The sequence below is a fragment of the Aythya fuligula genome, chromosome 6 (assembly GCF_009819795.1).
Source record: "Aythya fuligula isolate bAytFul2 chromosome 6, bAytFul2.pri, whole genome shotgun sequence".
In the NCBI taxonomy this organism is placed as follows: Eukaryota; Metazoa; Chordata; class Aves; order Anseriformes; family Anatidae; genus Aythya; species Aythya fuligula.
This window is the reverse complement of record NC_045564.1, coordinates 16,041,001-16,060,480: the sequence shown is the minus strand read 5'-3', so window position 1 is coordinate 16,060,480 and position 19,480 is coordinate 16,041,001. Positions and strand designations below refer to the sequence as shown.

Here is a 19,480-nt window from a genome sequence, read left to right as displayed (position 1 = left end):
AGAGCTTTACTCAAACTTCATTGCTTTTTATATATAGAAAAATAAACAGATTTTTTTTTTTTTTTTAGTACTAATTGTAACCTATTTTCCTTGAACATAATGTGCCAACAGCACACAAATGAAACATTTTAAGAGTAGCTGATTTGACACAGATAATATTTTTGGATGCTAATGAATACCCACCTTCTACTTCAGTTCTGTATTGTAAAAGTCTTTCATGTGATATATGTGATATTTTAGACATGGCTTCGTATTGAGTTACTCCTTAAAGACCCACTTTTATTTGTGTGTGTGTGTGTATATATTTGTGTATATATAAATATATATATATATATAACCACCCCAAAACAGGCAGAATCAGGAAGATAACTGTTTTGCCACTTGTAAAAATGCTCAGTTGTGCAGCAAGATGCTATTCTCCTATTCCAACTTAACTTAAGATTTAATATTATTTAGAAAAAGAAAGCCTTGACCCTTTTTAGGCTTATCTGAATACCTTGTCTGTCCACATTTCAGGATTTGCTCCAGAGGAATAAGAACTCATTGTGTATGGTTTGGAAAAAACCCTCTATGTTCAAAGGTAGAAATAGTACTAAGAGCAGAAAAAAAATGAAATGCCACCCACAACCTACTTGCTACAAACACAGTGTACTGCTCTATGAAAAATAAAAATCACATTATACTTGCAAAGATAGGAATGTAATTTTTTATAATTTTGTAATTATAAAACCTGTGTGGGGGGTCTAGAAAGAGAAAAACTAGAAACATTAAAATTCTGTAACAGAATATATACATGAAATACAAAGCTTGATCTTGCTTTTATGAATGCTAGTGTAATTTAGGGATACCCCATTGAAAGTTCTTAATTTCTATTAGTTTAAATGAAATGAGAACCATATCTTTCCTCTAGGAAATCAAATGTTTTCTGCTAATATATACAGTCTTGTGATTCTCTGATAATCATTTACACTTCTCATAGCCTTGCAACAAATCAATTACAGAGTCAGTGAATTGAAAGAAAAAATTTGGATAGAAAAAATGCTATTACAAACATTTTTATCTGTCAGCTACTTCTCAAATCAGTAGAAAGAAGGATAGATTGTGCTGAATAGCTGCAAAACACGGAATGGAGCTACCAATATAAAGGCAGCCACTTATTTTACTACTGGTTGCAATAACCATAGCAATGTTAAACATTCTTAAAAGAAGATCTCATACCCTGCGAATAGCAGTATCTACAGTGTCCCAGCAAAAGTCCGTGTCAAAATGATGCATGAAATCCAGCTCTTGACATATACTTTCGTATAGTTTACCTCCATCTGTTCAACTTAAGAACTGTACAACAAAATAATTATTCCCTGATCAATTGGAAAGAGCAATTGGAAAAAAAAAAAGAATACTTCAGTAATGTTGAAAGTCATGTTTTCACTTCACCTGCTCAATGTAAAAGCTTTCTTTTATCACAAGAACAAGTATAGTTCTAAAACTGTTTGGAAATACCACCTATTTAACGAGGCATTAGCCTGAAAACATCAAGATGATAAATTCCAGGTAAATGTAAATGAATCTACAGACAAGGCTTCTCTTTTCTTCTACTACAAACAATAAAATAAAATAAGATAAAATAAAAATAAAAAATAAAAATAAAAGAGAGATAATAAATCAGGTCGTTTTTATTTTTTTAAGCAGACCAGAGCAGACCTTGCTTCTCAGTTAAGCTGTTCTAGCTGCTCTGCAGTACAGACAAATTCCATGACATAGAAAACTGCAAATCATAGGTTATCTGCTGGATCACACCACAGTTGGATCCACCAAAAACTTACAGGCATTCCATTAAACTCCTTTAGGTAACTTGAAAGAAATAAATGTACCTTTCAGTTTCCCTGAAAAAAAAGCTGCTACACTACTCATACGTTAACCCTTCTTCAGAACATGCAGACATACTTACTGGTGATTCAATATCTTCCAGAAGTAATACTGAGCATCTTTCACACTTCAGTAGGGTTTGGGCCCGATGCATAATTTTCTTGACAATTTTCTCTAAGTCAGTCTGTTCTTCGAAGAGGTCATTCACTACTTCCAGCAAAGCCTATATATACGGATAGAAACCTTTTGTTTTAGTTGCAGAATAAATAGATACATGGAGCATCACAAGGAGTTGATCTCTGGGCTTCATTTTAATACAAGTAATACAACGAAACCTTCACATAAAGTTCTTAATGATCATTTCAACAGAATCATTGAGTGGAGGGATGGGGGTATCTGAAGAGAAAAACAAGTATTCATTTCTAAGCTCAACACTGGGCACAATACCACTCATAACAAACAGTGAGAATCTTTCAAACCATTCAATTTTGATCCAAAAATGAAACAATGGCTGTAATGCAACTCTCCAAGTACGCAGTACGGATTGAGTTACTTGATTTGCTGTATTGAATTTGCTGATGCATTTATACTCATTTTGTTCATTTATTTCCCATTCTGCATGTTCAAAGTTGGAGAGAAAAGATGACATCAAGACTTCTATATTCCAGTAACACTCTGATCCCAAATTAACCACTAACAACTTTGTCTGTAAAATATGATGATTTAAAATGAAGATCTTCTCATTTCATTACCTATAAAAATAATTGGCTATGTTCTTTCTTATTATGAGACCAAAGTAAGTTTTCATAGTTTTGTCTGGGATAGAGTTTATTTTCTTTTTAGAGGCTCACATAATGCTGTGTTTTGGACTTTTGATGAAAATATTGGTGACAAAACACCAATGTTTTTACTTGTTATAGAGCTGTGTTTACACAGAGCCAAGGATTTTCCTGCTTCTCTTGCTGCCTTGCCAGAGAGGAGGCTGGGGATACATAAGAATTTGGGAGGGGATATGGCTAGGACAGCTGATCCAGGCTGGCCAAAGAGATTCCATACCACATGGTGACACGCTCAACAATAAAAGCTGGGGCAAAGAGGGAAGGGGGCGTGGATGGGAGGGGAGACATATTCAGAGTGATGGTGGTCATCTTCCCAAGCAAATGTTACATGTGATGAGTCCTGCTTCCCTGGATGTGGCTGCCGATAGAAAGTGGTGAATGAATTCCTTGTTTTGCTTTGCTTATGTGTATCTTTTGCTTTACCTAGCAAATTGTCTTCATCTCAACCCCATGAGTTCTTGAACTTTTATCTTTCCAGTTCTCTCCCTCATCCCACCTGGGGAGAGAGAACAAGCAGCTATGTAGTACTTAGTTGCCTGCCAGAGCTAAATCACAGCTAAAGTCCAAAACTTTTCCTTTTATTCTGATTTAGGGTACTGAAACTAAAGGACACCCATATAGGTAAGCATAACCATGTTAGTGGGCTTAGCTCTCCCAAGTGCAGTGGTCATCAAAATGCTGATCACAGTCACTGGAAATTGCCACCACCAGTACGCAGGTTGATGGGGGCGGGAGGGTGAAAGGGAAGCAAATTATGGGCCTATCTATCATGTTTTACTCAACTATTTTCAACCACGGACTAGCCAAAGCTGAAGACCAACAACAAGTTAAAAACACAAGTACAGGCTACCGTGTACTTGTCAAATGGCAACAAATACTTGCTATTCCTCCCATAGCTAAAGCAACAAGAAACAAAAATTCACATCTCTAATCCAATTTCCTAATGTGTCCACCCACCAGAATTTACCACTTTCTGACGAAGAATGAGAATGTCCATAATATTTTTCTGCTGAATGCCTCCCTTAGAAGAATAAATGCCAATTCTTCAAAAGTCTGTCATTGTTCCTTGCATGCTGGGAATCTGTAGCTAATTTTAAGTCTTCAAGTAATCAAAAAATTATTTTGTTTGAACATCAAACAATGCAAAAACAAACAAACAAAAACTTTGGCAGACAGGCTTTTTTTCCTGTTTGTTCCATGTCTCCACCCCAAAATATAGTAATCTGTAGTCAGACCCAGACAGAAGGCAAGCTCAAATACTTAATGACCCTTAAATCTATAAACTATTATAAAGGGCTAATTTTGTTTTTCAGAGTAGTGGAAAGTACTAAAATCGTGGATATGAAAATGTTAGCACTTGATATAAGGACCCACCCCACTATAGTTTCCCCAGATTTGTGAAGCAAGAGTAGTTCAACACCACAGATGGTATTTCTATTGAAGCTTTGATGAGGTACAATCCACAATCACAAAAGTATTATCTGTCATTGAAGGAAAGGTGATGTGAAAGAAATTCAACAATTAGGACAAAACCTCCAAATGACAACTTTGTTTCTTAAAAAATAAAGGCCTCTCCAAGAAGCAACTGGCATGTGAGCTCAGTATTATTTTCACTTCTTTGGAGCCTCCTGCCTCAACTCATGCATAGCATCAGCAATGAGTAATGTAACATATCTATGCAGACATATGCTGTCAAAATCCTTCACATAGAGGTCTTCTTGCTTGCTCACTTTTATAAGGATACATCCACATTATTTGTACATGAACTGAATATTACAAATCCAGCATACCAAAAGGGTTATTTCTGGAGTTTTACAAGAGTTTGAATTGCTGCCAGGGTAGCTTTCTACTGTACTGTCTTGTGTCACCAGCACAATTGTCTCAGTGCTACAAAACAAGAAACTGACACCAGGAAACAATAGCCACCAACAAGAGTGTTTCCCTCCCATGTTCTCTGTTTGCTGCCTCAGTAAAGTTCACTACCTGTTGGAAATGCAATTTTTTGAAATAAAATATAGTCAAAACTATTTAGCAAACGCATATGCGTAACTGGAATCTGAAGGAACAAAAGAAGGTCCAATACATGTTTTGTTACCCACCCTGCTTCTGTCGTACTCTTTCCTTGAAGCTGCAAACAGCTGGGCATTAGATATGGCAATCCCGCAGAATGGGAGATACATCTGCATCACCTAGGATCAGAAGAAATTAAAAACAACTGCAATTAGACACATGTTATTAGCAAAGAGACCTAAACTTAGGTTGCATTTCCCAGGAAGGTCTTGGCCCGCTCACTCTTCAGCAGAACACTAAAAAAAAAAAAAGTGAAATCATTATAGACAAGGAACAGAAAATGGATGGAACAAAGACCAATTGGAAGTAAAGAATGAATGTGTTTGGTTTCATAGGTCCCAATAGTGAGTTTCCTCTATGACTTATCTAGAAAATTGCAGATTCTCAAGTCTAGCAATTGTTTGCCAAAGACTATATTAAAATACTGTAGGCACAGCAGCTTCCACAGCAGAAGTATTCTTTATTTTTTTTCTGGACTGCTTTTGTTCTAAGATCTAAAGTAGGTAAAAACTGAAAACAGCCAGCTTGAGTCACATTCCTGCTGATTTCTAGAGGACACAGATTTTGCAGAATACCAACACTGTGGAACATAACACATCCATCCAAAACTCTTAGTCAGAAAGCTGATTGTCTTCTCAGTGAGGGGGAAAAAGGGGTGGGGAAAGGGTTACAGATATGCTTGAGAAAACACAAGGGAAGAGAAAGGATAGGGAAGTTAAATTAAAATGAATGAAAAAAATAACAAGACTTAGACCTGCAAGAACCTTCATATTTAAGCCTTTAAGGGGAGCAAGCTAGGGCTTAATACATCACCATCCATTAAGAAAGAGAGACTAGTCAAGAAGGACTGGGAAAATATTGAGGCACAAGCTGACCATACTTTAGGCTAGTTCTGTTTGACATGAGTAAACCATTCTGGTCAAATATTTGAATAGCTCTAAGACCTGCACTTTCACAAGGATGACAGTGGAACAAAGTCCAATAATAACATTTTTTTAAGCCACATACTGATAACAAGCCTGTAACACAGTGTCATTGCAAAGCAGTTCCAAACTTGGGTCTGAGATATTAAGTAGATTTTATGGGTGCTGAATGGTCTCAACATTTGTGAAGCCAGCAGGAATTGGAGTGTTCTGTGTTTTACAGAGTCAGCTCCTCTGTATAGCTGAAGAGATACAGAAGTTCGCCAGATGGTTAGTGGAATATATGAAAAGGTTGATAGAGAGAGCTTCAGTCCACCTTGATGTCTTTGGACAAAATAGTATGAGCACTGAAATAAACTTCACCAACAAGGGAAGGGAGCCTGATTCAGAAGGGTTACTTGGCTTTGCTCCATTGGACCTATTCTGAAAGATACCTCTACTTGCAAAACACCCGGGCACGGCTGAGGAGGGACCAGGGCACAACTCAGGTTGGCAGGAAGCATCACTACAGGGAGTGACATAAAAGTCATATGTGGGCTTCCCATCCTGAACTGTGTGAATATTGAAAATAGAGTGTATAACCTGAAAATAGTTCCAGTGAGGTGCACTGAAGCATATCACTGTGATTTTTAAACTAACTATATGTAATCATTTCTGTAGCACCGTCATTAATTTCACATGGTAGGTATATGATATTCTCCTTTTTGGTAACAAAGTGTGATTTCTAAGTGAAAGAGCATTTCCAATTGAAAAAAAAAAAAAAAAAGTAAAAAAAAAAAAAAAAAGTAATGCTACAGCAACTAACCATTCTTCTCTCCAGTCTTTGTCAGCTGGGAGATCCACTGCAAGCAATCCTCTCCTGTGAGAAATTCTGGCAAAGAGAAACTGGCATTTGTCTTTGGAACTCCATTTCATTAGAAAATTACTGCTAACCCAGGAAAGTGGACTATTAAGACTATTTGAGGAAAAAATTAAGAGTTGTAATCTCTCAGAAGAACCAGAACACTCAGCAGCAATTGCTGTTCTGCGTCACCTTCCTTAAACACTCCATAGGCTACAGAACTAGTTCATTTGTGTTGGGGTAAAGATGAGTCCTCTAAAAGGATCTTCAAATCCTCTGAATTTTGCACCTTTGCAGCTGCCATTTTGTCAGAGTAACTGCAGATGTCATGAATCCACACAAACACATCTATACTGCTAGTTTGCAAACACTTTACTTTAGTTCACTTCCACCTTGGTTCCCTCTAAAGGAAAATGAGGCACTTCAGACTTGACAAAACCTTATCATTGTGCAACAGCAGTAATTAAGCTGGTCATCTATCACAACAGACCTGTAGGAAAGAGCACAAGAAATGAAAAGCAAGGACTGAAATACAATCCCTGAGGGGTTCATCATTGTTTAAGAACTTCTAAGAGAATTTTGCATATTTGTAGATTTTACTTCCAAAATGAAGCAAAAACCTATCTGTATTCCCTTGTAATTATTCCTTTGCAATAATACTAAATGTCACAGACAAGTAAGATGTATGTAGAGCAGAAAAAATTAACTGAGAAAAATCTGACATTGGAGTAATTATTTACATCATAGTGAGGCTATATACAATTTTTACTTAATAAAAATAAGTAAATACTAGTATTCACTGGTCCCACGCTGGAACCTATTTTCCCAAATATGACATGACACCATGGCAATGGAAAGCAGTTTATCAACCTTCAGCCATCACAGAAGCAGCTAGCAAGAACATCTATTTAGCAAGAAGAAAATACAGTTTTTCAATACTGAAAAACACCACTCTCCAGAATACAAATTCCAATTTCTATACAGAAGCAATATCAATAAAACACTGGTTCATGAAATGTCAAGGGTCTAGAAAAAGCTGACTTACGTCATTTTTTTCCACCACTCAAACTAATTGTGCAAGGTTTAGCACAACTAAAACAGACATCAAATACCAAGCTGTTTAATATAATCAGTAGAAAAAAAAAATAATAAATGTCGACAAGTATTAAGAAAAAAATAGATAAAATCAACCATAAGTTAGAGAGAAACCATCCCGTAGTAATCTGTAATAAGACGTAAATCAATTATCATTGTTTACAGAAGAGCAAGCGTAAGAGCAAAGCCCTACTGTCTTTCCTCTTCCGTACTTTCTGAGCTGTAAGGGCAACTGCTACGTAAAAAAGTCTTTGGCAAGTTGTAATATAGTACCAATAAAGAATAGACATTGCTAATGGTATCTGAATTTTAAATAAGATTTTTTTCATCAAAAATTACTGAATGGAGTTATCACATTTTGACTTCAAATTACAAAATTAAGTCTGCAGTGCCTGATGCTGCTTTCTGGTTTATTTTGTCATGTTTTAAGAGAAAGGATGTCTTTACAAGCACCTTCAACCTACTGATGTTACAGCTGTTGACACTTCATCATATATGCAGTAACAATACTCAGCTCATTTCTGACCAAGCCACACATTATAATGAGCTGGTATTGTTGTGCAGATTCCCTTCAAGTGTTTTTCCTCTGAGGGGAACACAAAGAAAGAGTTAAGGAAATAGCATATAACACCATAAACTGGAGATAACCCTTTAAGTTACAGGTATATAATTACAGATCCTTTGGTGCTCCAATACTTTGCAATACAGAATCGTAATGCACTGCAATTCTATTTCCATTCCTGCTGATTATTACGATTGCTTCTTAAATAAAAGCATTTTACTTATAATAAGCATAAAAACACAGTCCATATTTTAATGTCTTAAATCTCCAGCACAGATATGGTTTGGTAATATAATACTGATTTTTGATTATAGCAAATAAATTAGGCACAAATCTAAATTTTAGAGAAAGGACAGAGATTATGGCTCGTCATAGATACACTGTTACTCAGCACGTCACAGGAGCAGACCCAGATAACACATGCTTATTTTCATTTGTTTCAGTGAGGTGATCTTGTCAAGAAGGAGCTGTTTTCTTCCCCATCTGCTGTTCTTCCTGCAGCACTGGACGAGTCAGGCCGGCTTGCCTCTACCACCAGCCAAGGTCTGTACAGGTTCTACCAAATTGTTTTATTACATGGTGAAGCCTACGTGATGCTGGAACTTAAGGCATCACTGGCACCCAGTTCAAAGCTGGAGTACACTGCATGTTTTCATTACACCAATGCACAATATGTGTTGGAAATTCATGGAAAAACAGCTGACGTACCCTTCCAAAAGGCATAAAATTATCTTCCCTTGCCTAAAGGAGATTTTTAAAAATATTTTTGAAGGAAAACAGAGTGTTCCTGAAAGGAAATTTCCTTCCATATCTAATTTGAACTAATGACAGGGAAAAAAGCCTGCAGATTTATTAAACAAAGCAAATTGCTAAGAAAGAGAATAGGCAGAATACGAAAACATCAAAAATATAGCTTTACTAGATATACTTTGTTCATTTATTTTGGCAAATAAGATTAGTTGCAATGATTCATCACAGTACCTTGAGGCATATTAACAAACAAATCAGTAAATTTGTAATAGTATATTTTATTAAAATAATGTTCAGTCTGAATAATAAGCTAATCTAATGAACCTACTAAGATGCTGGAAGAGACAACCATTTGTTCTGGTGCCAGCTATAACACATTCAGATAATTGCAGGTTAACAAGATTATATTGTGAATTACTTGAGCATACAGGGTCCAGGTAACCTGACACATTTCTCATACCTAACAGTCCAACAAGTGCAGCATCCTCAGGTAGCAACTACAGGCACCTCAAATTCAGAATGGCATACAAAAGCTAAAAAGCTGTATTCACATACAAAGTATTCCATATTTTATCAGGGGAGGAAACCATCTATGGAAAAATGGTGAAGTGATAGGGACCAATTCAATATTTCATCCTCTTCATTTCTGAATTCTATTTTGTTATGGAATTATTTTATATTAGGAGTACCAAAACACATATACCAAAGGAATGAACAGGATAAGTACTAGAAGCTGCAATATGCACTCACTTAATTTTCAGCTGAGGTCTGATGATGATGCATCTTTTCTGCAAAACTAAAGCAGTGATATCGAATGGCTGTCCTGCCCACTGTTACTTTTTCCTTCCTGCAGAAGGATAGATTCTCATTGCTTTATCACCTCCACACATCTCCAAATTTTTCCAACTGTTATGAGCAAAGTTAGACCTTTAAATCTGCAGATAAGCACTGAAGCTGTAGCTTCATATTTAGAAGTACTAAGCATTCCCAAATTCCACTGTATTAACTGCTAGGACACGAAAGCTACAAATAAACCTGCCCTTGTTTCATTGGTTTGTATGACATCAGTTCTGAAGTCCAGATGAAGCACAACAGTCCTTCAAAATTTCAGAGGGCAGCCTTCCATATGGTTCCTCTGTTCATAAGCACAATTTTATAGACCAACAGTTCTATACCTGGCTGCAGTGTTGGGACACCTATACTAGAGCATCCCAGCGTCTTGGGATATAGCACTCACTTGCCTTTTCATAGATACTGGGACATAGTCAGAACATGGGTTATAAGAGATGTCTAACAATGTTCCTCTTAACTGCTAAAAAAGAAGAGTTTCTCTAGTGATCTGGGCTTGAGTCTCATAGTAATTTATACATGCTATAAACCTTTTTATCATGAGAAACAGGCAGTACCAGACCTCTGATCAAGCTCTTTCTGACAATGCCTGGCCACAGGTGACACCAACATTCTCCTCATCACACAGCCTGGGGACAACGGTGCTTCACAGAACCTGCAAACCCTTCTCTTTCTTCTGCCCATGAAAACCCCACTGCTGGCTCCTACTTTCAAAGTTCAAAAAAAGCCTATTTTCTAGAATTGAGTGTCTCATTAGAAATAGCTGAAGTTTTGCAATTTTCACCTCACAAAAGGTATATAAGGTCTTTAATTTCCTAACCTCAGTGTTGTTTTCCTCTCTCAAATAATACAAGCTCCACATCAACCACAAAGCAGTATGAAATAACATGAATTATTTTTCTTACCCTATATAGGGATGCAGCTTTCGTATCTGCAGATCTCCATGTGTTTTGCCTTTTTTTTTTTTTTTTTTAAATGACATCTAATGGTATAGACAACAAAGCTAGCTGCACGCATGCAGACCTGCAATGCAGAAAGTTATTTGCTAATCGTGAAAAAGAGCCAGTGCTGCAATGGCAGCACACTGCAGAGGTAAAATGCTAGCTTCATGCTGCTGGCTGGAAAGAAGCCCTGAACTCAGCTTCAGCTAAGTGCAGTGACATTTACCCTGCCTCCTGCACATGCGGTTTTCCCTGCACTAAGCATTCTCTGAGAGCACTCAGTGCCACAACTATCTGATGGATATAGGCTAACTCATGGCTTCCAACATGCTCCAAGCATCCCCTTGCCTGTGGTCACAAAAGACAACAGTTTGGATGTCTGATGGAGGTAAGATGTCTCTCAGGAAGACTGGAGTGCCTAATCTGGCACAAACTTCAGGATATACCCTCAGCAAACACTTGTCTGGTTCAACTGTTGTCTTTAGGGGCCGCAACAGTCACTTCTTTTTATACAGTTTGCTTGGTAATTCTGTCCAGGAAGCGAGGTAGTACAGGCTTCCTAGAAAGAGAAAAAAAAAAATCTTCATAAAGCAAATATTTTTACAATAGCTTAAAGTTAAAGTGTTTTATGAACATACTTAAAAACAAGCCAGGGAAGCCAGCTGCCCCTTGAAACACTTCCTGAAGTATTAAAAATAGGTTCAGCAAATGAAATATTTTAAATAAATCAGAAAATGAGAAACCAAAATAAATTGCAAAATCATTAAGCACAAGCACTCATCCAAACTCCATCACCTTCTGCCAGCTGTCCAAACCTCTGATAAAATGTGATCATCACCTAGATTTGCAGTTCCCAGAAATGTTTTCCAAAATTATTTTTCCACTCCAAGCATGGACAGAACCATTGCTCAGTAGAGACATCCCCTAGATAGAGACATCCCATGAATTATGGCGCATACCAACTCAGGAATGAGTTCACATCAGTGAACCAACAGAGGCTGGAGCAATTTTCTATTGCCCTGGGCTTATTTTTTATTATTATTATTTTTAATTTTACCTGTGGTTATTTACATGGTGCCATAAAAATGTCCTAATATTCACAAACAGATGACTGTGTCTCTGTCCTATAAAGCTGGCTAACTGTGGAAGCTTTTGATTGCTGTAAACAGCCTGAAAAGGAGCACAGGAGCATTTCTTCAGCCCTGACTCTGTGCTTGGCTGCCTCATATAATTACTGGCACACATTCAAACGAGATAACTGCGTCACCAGACAGATTACAACGCGCATCGCCTGCAGGAACAGACTTATTGCAGTTTTAAAAACCTGACTCCTATGTAGGTCACTGTCCTCACAAGCCATGGTGCTGGGAGAGTGTTGCACACAGGACCAAGGGGCAGGAGAGGGCATAAGCGCAGCATGGACTGGTTCAGCCTCAGCCCCTGCCCCTTTCCAGCCATTATTGAGGCCCTACAGCACAAACCCCATCTCCTCTCTCTCCCCCTATGCACCACAGATGTTTGAACACATCTAATTTGATTTACAGTAAGACCCTTGTAAGGCTGTTTATACAGTCAGAACTATACACACCTACTAATCTTATTTCATTTTTCTGGCAGATATCTGGAGGTTTCTTGCCCCAGTCATTTTGCAGCTAAACATTATTCATACCTGCCACCACCAGCAGGAGATGAAGTTCAAAAAATCTAAACAAGCCACACTGAGTTATTCTGTCTTAACTTTAACATTGCAGTGAATTTAGCATTTGGTATAAAGTGGAAGGGATAATAAATTGTAGGGCAAATTTCTAGAGTAGCTCATTTCAAATACTGTTTTAATCCAGATAAATCTGAAATATGACAGCATTTCTTCTAGACTAGAATTTCCTCCCACCCTTCCCCCCTCCAAATTTAAACATATGTAAAATGGCTACTAATCTAGGATTAAATCCCATGGTCTCATACATGCAGAGATCCTTCTATCTGCATTGGAAGCTTTTCCCTGTTTGACTCACACTCTGTGAGTGATGCCCAATAACAAGCCCTGTCCCAGCAAACACTTCAGGTTAACACTCAGTTATTTAACATGTGAAATCAGTCAGGATTTGCAGCAGGAAAAGCAGGGAAAAGGGAATGAGAAGAGTTGGACAAGCAAAAATATTGGTTCTATTAAAATGAGATATGAAGGATTAAAATGAAACATGAACGAAGTGAGGAAGAGTAGGGGGTGGCAAAGAAAAAAGCAGGAGCATCAGTCACAGCATAAGCACCTGTAAGCCTTATGCCTGGCATGCAGCACTTAGTCCTGGGGGTTCAGCAAAGCACATCAAGCTTGAAAGCAAGGAAAAAAGTCATCCTGCAAGCAGCCCAAATGAGAACTGTGAAGCTAACCTAATATGATCAAACCAGTAAGCTGGTATACTTCTATATTACGGGCAAATTGAAAGCCACGGAGATGCCTCACTACGAGGGCTTCAGAGTCTCCACCAAGTCTGGATGGTGGAGGTATGCACCATGTCTGTGTGATGACACACAGTTCAGTTACAATCAACACAGCCATTGTTTCTTTGTCAGGTCTAGTGTTTCCATCTATTGGTTTTGCAAGCTGGCAGGGCGCTGTCCTTTGTGGCAAGACCTGACAGAAAAATGCTAGGTAGCTTTTATTAGTTCATCTGAAATAACATGAATGAGCAGCATCGTGAGACAGACAAGTGTCCTCAGAACCACAGCTCCTACTTACCAATTAACTTTCTGTCCTTCAAAGATGATCGTTGTTCAGTCTTTGACGCAGTCAAATTATATCATCACCTTAATAAAAGTCAAGTTGACAGGGTTCACAGAGGACATTTTACCTGCATAACATTTTCCAAAGAGACAAGAGAGCCTGTTACTGCCTGTCTGCTATCTCCTGTTGGTAGATGAGCCACTAGAGGCTAGTCCCCAGGCACAGGAGCCCACGGCCATTGTGCACTGGTAGGCAGTTCTGCAGTGCCTTAAATCTCAGTATATCAAAGCACTTTGGCAGACCGGGGTGAAGTTTTACAGCAGCAATATCATGTCGTAATTTTCTTGTGGAGACAGGAAAACCGAGCCAAAGAAAGATGAAATGATTTATCTCAGGGAAGGAAGAAGGTCACAGATAAAGACTTTGTCAAAATTAGGGAAAAGCTTCTGGTTCCCACACCTGAAACGCTGTACCCAGCCTGCCCAAAGACACTTATAAAAGTTTCATAACTGCTGTTGCGTGAGACTAAGATATTGGTATTCGTTCTGCAGAATAAGAGCAGAAAAAAAGTGATACTGTTACTGATAAAACAGAACTACAGATCAGAACTTTAGACCTGCATAGAAAGATTAACAAATACCATTTTAAAATTGACTTTTCCATTAACACAATTGCAGATTTCTGTTTTACCCTGCCAGATTGCATCACACATCTGTGGTGTTACTTTTATGGGTGCTACTTGTAATCATGATATCAATCATGATATCAATACCTGTTATCATGATAACTAAATTGTACTGAAAACAAGAATAAATTCCACATGCACCCTTTGAGAAAGTAATGTTTAAGCCACACAATTCTACTTACAATTCAGTTACCAACTCCCAACTCTTGTCAAAAATGAGAACAAGATACATTTGTATACTTCTTGCTGCAATCTTAAAATATCAGAGTACACAGGCAAAGCAAAAAAACGCTTCTACTAATTGTTGCATTTTACTGAATAAAGATGTCTTCTTTCACTTTTCTTACAAATTAAATTGTCTTTTAAGCCAGAGCACAGACATGTGTTATTGCGAGTTGTGAATGAAACAATCCTGCCATTGCATAAATACTGTGTGCAGTTTAACCAAAAAAGAATTTAGCTCATCTGTATATAACAGTCCTTGATGAGATCACAGTGATAGTACTATGTTTCTATTCAGGTTCTTCTTTCATATATTTTTTCATATTGGATTTGTTTAAACGTAGAGAGACCGTTTCTGGAGGAGCTTACTGCAGAGGCCCAATGCTTTGCCATGCTGAGGTCCTCCAGCAAGGCAGGTGTGCTTGCTAAGAGCCCATTCTCCTAGCTGAAACCCCAATGGAAATACAAAAGCCTGAGTCTAATGCACAAACCAACCAGATTTCTTTGGTTAAATTTTAGCAGGTAGGAATAAATTTAGCTTCTCTGTTCTCCCAGAAGAAAATCTGAAGCAAGTTTTCTTATGCAAGTGAGATAGAGTCTGGGTGATAGCTTAAAAGACAGCCAGGCTCATGACAACAACTACATCTGTCCATATTCCCTTATGTTACACTGTGTCAAAGCATTTATAGTATTTCATAGGCTACAGAAACTTTATGCCCAAATGGATAAAGCCTTTGATGGAATAGAAATAGTCTACAAAGGACAACATAGAGCATAACAGACTGTTTCTTATATCACACTATTTTATGCCTCTTTTCCTACTTTGATGCTCCTGTGCCTATTTACTTATCGACCATTTCTTTCATAATACACAGAAGCATCACTACTACCACATAATTACAGCATATTTTTGACACAAATTCTTATGTTATTTTGTTGAGTTTCTCCTGCCAGCTCTTCATATATTTATCCAGAGAAAGCTGTTTCTGTTCTCCTTTCATTTCTGTAAAGAATACAATGCATTTCCAGTATATATATATTTTTCTTTTTTTTAAAAAATGTAATGTTTCTGCATTTTGTCATAAAGTATATATTTTTATACTACCAGAATCGACTGTATTGTAATTTCAATCCAACTGTACCAATTAGATAACCTGAATTAGTTTCTATTACAGCTTTTTCAGACCCAATTAAGAATTTCTGTAATGCTTATAACATGCATTCTCATTTCTACTTCCATATTATGAGTGTTCACTTGTCACGTGAAGGGGGGGAATAAACCCTACAAACCTTTATTTTTTAAAAGCACAAACCCCCACATTGAGCTTGTATATGAACAGACAAGTATATATCAATAATAGCATTTTCAGAACTGTCTCTATCCGAAGTGACAGAGAACTTGCTGGAGGGACACATATCTATAAAATCTAGACAGTGCCATTCTTAGTGGTCTAAAGTTAGTAACTACCCAATTAGGGACAGATGAAAACTGATGCAGTACCAATACAATAGTAATACAATGGAGCAATTTCTTAATAAGATTTTTTTTAATTTAAATTATGCAGTTATAAATTTAAAAATGCAGTTTCAAATGAAGGGAACTTCTGAAAGACCATCACAAAGTACAGAAAAATTCTTTAACTGTTTTCTTATTATAGCTACTTGAAGAGAGCATTGAACAATTATATTCTATCCTCTCTCATTTTCCTCACTATGAACACAGTTTACTTAAAGGAACAACAGAAGAAAAGGATATGAACCAAATACTACCCTCATCTACATCAGTGTGAGCTTTTAGTAATACCTCTGACATTTTAATTTGTATTTACATGGTTGTAATTTACAGAACTTTGTCTTCTTTAAAGGTCTGGAAAGGTGGTTGATGCCTCAAGGACATTTTCATCAGATCTGGTTGTATCAATTTCACAGAAGACAGATTGACATTAAAATGTATTTTACCCTTTCCAGACAGATGCCAGTCAGAAGAAGCTGAGCATAAATATTTACAAAGTTTCTGTGAAGCCATGTAATCTGCAAGACAGCCTGACTGGTTTGACATTTCCTGCTTTCTAGGTACCTCTGCTCTATAACTACAAGAGTGCCTAAATCTCACATCTTACTGGTTTGCCCGTGCACAAGAACATCTGAATAAAAGCAGGAAAGGAAGCAAGCATTTCTGCACAGAACTTGGAATCCTAACCATGATTTCAGTAACTGCAAGTAAGAAAAATATATGCTATATATTGGTAAGATTTAGAGATACAGTTGTAAAAGAAAGAATTGTAAAAGAAAGTGTAAAAGCTGTGTTTTGATTTTCTATCTTCACTGCAAAAATAGGAAAAGAACATATATGGGGAAAAAAAAGATTATGCAGCACATAGTAAAATGTGCAATTTATAAAGAAAAAAAAAATGATTCAATCTGTAATATTGAAAACATACCAGCTAGAGAAAGTAAATTTGTATATAAAAATACACTTCTGTCTTTAATCTTTGCTTAAAAAAAATAACTTTGAATTCTACTGTTTTGCCCAGAATCTTCACAAGACATCAGTAAGAAAGAATCAGAGTTTGGATGGATGAGAGCCATGACCTTCTGGAGTCAGGAATCCCCTTTCAGCTGATGTTAGGCCTTAGAAGAATAAAGTCTGCCAGAGCAGTAGGAGGTAAGCCAGCTGTATTCCTGAACTAAAACCTCATTTTTCCTACCCAAGGACATCTGAAATTCTCTTTAGAACAGCACTTGTCATAAGGTGCCGTTACTAGTACTTGCTGATTACTTTCTTACAGCCTCCATTAACTCTGCAGTCAGGGAGGTCAATATCATTAACTGCTTTCAGTTTCAGCTCATGAAATTTTAAAAATAAAACAAAAGTAATAGTTTGGGTATTTCCCTAATTCTTTAGAACTTCCAAATGCATGTTCTAAAATACTGATTTACTTTGACATTTGACAGATTCTTTTGTCTTGAAAAATGCTCCAGACACATTACCACTCATTCAAGTCTATCTCAGATTCTTTTCTGGATACTCCATTGGATCATTATCACAATGGAAGAGCTCATCTCTAAGTGAGCCATTCCAAGGTTTCTGATCACTGCTGTGACATGACCAGCAGAGACATGCCTGAAAGTCAGCTGAGGTCAGAATCTGTGAAAGATTTCTCAGAAACTAGTAACATTTGTTTAATTAACACACTGAAAAATAAGTTATGCATCTCATTGATCAGACCAAGGTGTTTTTTATAGTTAAAATACTTTCCTTTGGTTATAAGTACCTACATATTGCAAATTCAAAAAGACTGTAGCAATAATACAGATGCTACAACATGAAAGGTCTAATGAATTGTATGAGTAAGATTTGTAAGGAGAGTTAACATCTCTAACACCAAATGATATGTTTGCACTGTAAACCTCTTCATGTTACTAATTCAAAAGGTATTATCTGGCACTGATAAGCCAAAGAAGTTTCAAACATCTTTGTTATTGAAAAATATAATATAGATTTTATTTATTTTTATTTTTTTAAGCTAAGTGAGAATACACATTTTGGGGGAGGGGGAACATTATTCCATTCAGCTGAAATTGTGGTAATTAACTCAGACAGTAAATTAGCATCTTCCAAAACTGCCTTTTGAGCACCACTGATTGACAGAGCACCAGGAGAAGCACTGCACGTTGCTGCACCTTTGAGCTTTAGGACTGGGTGGGCTATAGCAGCCTTACTTGGAAAAAAAAAAAAAAAAAAAAAAAAAAAAAAAAAATCAATTTTTGTCTGTGCTGCAGACTTCAAGGTGCTGATGAAAGCATGTGGGCTGGTTTGGATACGAGCCAAGCTTTTTCCACACATCATTGTGTCTCCTGCACTAATGACTCACACCTGCAAATGCTATCCAATTTCTAGGCAAAGATACTTATAAATTGGGACTGTGGGGCCAAATCCTGGTGGTGTAATTATACAGATCATGATTTACCTAAAGCACCTGTCTGTAGAGCGTAGAGGAAGCTGGTGACACTGAATTCACTCTTTTCAGGTGCCAGGAAAACCGGGTGCACCTTCTCTTCTGATAAAATCCACAGCGCGATATTGCAGACTGCTACCAATCTGATGTGGTAAAGTACTACCTTGCTGCATGAGAAACATGATCACAGATCTGTGAGGTCCACTGGACACAGAAAATATCACACTATCTTCTCTCACAGCAGGTACAGCAGTTGTTTGTCATATAAGCTGTTTATACCTAGAGACATATCTGTTGCAGGCCACTGCAGACAAAGATTTCAAACAGTGATTTTTCAAAAAGATGTTTTATTCAAGCAAAAATACTGTTGCCCCAAGTTCATGATTACAGTCTTGCCTAAAGCATCTCACTTGTTGGTCCAATGAAGTATTCAAACATTTTCACTACAGTCTTTCAGAAATTCTTCCCCAGTGCTCAGAGGCTGCTCCTAGTTAAGGCTGCAGAAGCATCAGCCTCCAGTAGCAATTACATATCTTTTTCTCCTTCCTCTGCAACTGGCTACAAAGTGTTTTTACATGTACTACATCTTCAGATGATGTAGTAAAATGCAGATGCCATTTGTCTTCCTTTCTTTGGTGTAATTTGGTGAAGGGCACAGAAGAAACAGTTCAAACCAATTGACTAAACGACCTCTCTGTGAAAGCAGCGTTATGAACCATACAAGTGAGTTACATCCTCAGAGAAATAAAGCAATGATTTGTTACAGTGTAAGCTCTGAAAGATGTTATTCTTACACCTAGTAAGTACACAGCATCCTGCACCTTAATGCTGAAAAATCATATGGTGTTTTGAATCTCAGATTAAGGTGACTGTGTATCTAAAAAAAGCTCTGGATAAACAGGGGGGGAAGGTGGGAAGCCTTTATATAGAAAATTGGGTGTATAGGCAAGCCTGTAACAGTTATTTATACAGACATGCATTTTGCTTCCAGCAACACAAGGTTCTTGCAAACATATTTACGTATACCTCATTGCATGCCTCAAGAAAAACAGTAGGAAATTAATATTAACATGGCTGTTGAACTGCAGACCAGAGGGCATTTGATTCAGGCAGGTGAATTGTGTTCAGAAGTCATTATGCCAGTGTAATTTTTGGT

General features: G+C 37.3%; 1 protein-coding gene across 3 annotated transcripts in view; it reads right to left on the bottom strand.

Moving 5' to 3' along the window:
* PDE11A (phosphodiesterase 11A) overlaps window positions 1–19,480 on the bottom strand; it is a 136,826-nt gene that overhangs the window by 70,609 nt on the left and 46,737 nt on the right. For 2 of the 3 annotated variants that reach the window (XM_032190159.1, XM_032190157.1), the window contains exons 3-4: window positions 4,805–4,894; window positions 1,949–2,089 (exon numbers count right to left, since the gene is read on the bottom strand). In XM_032190159.1, the coding sequence (XP_032046050.1) occupies window positions 1,949–2,089; window positions 4,805–4,894 (231 nt within the window). Of the gene's footprint in view, window positions 1–1,948; window positions 2,090–4,804; window positions 4,895–10,700; window positions 10,862–19,480 lie in introns of those variants that run through there. The other variant, XM_032190158.1, reaches the window with a different exon arrangement.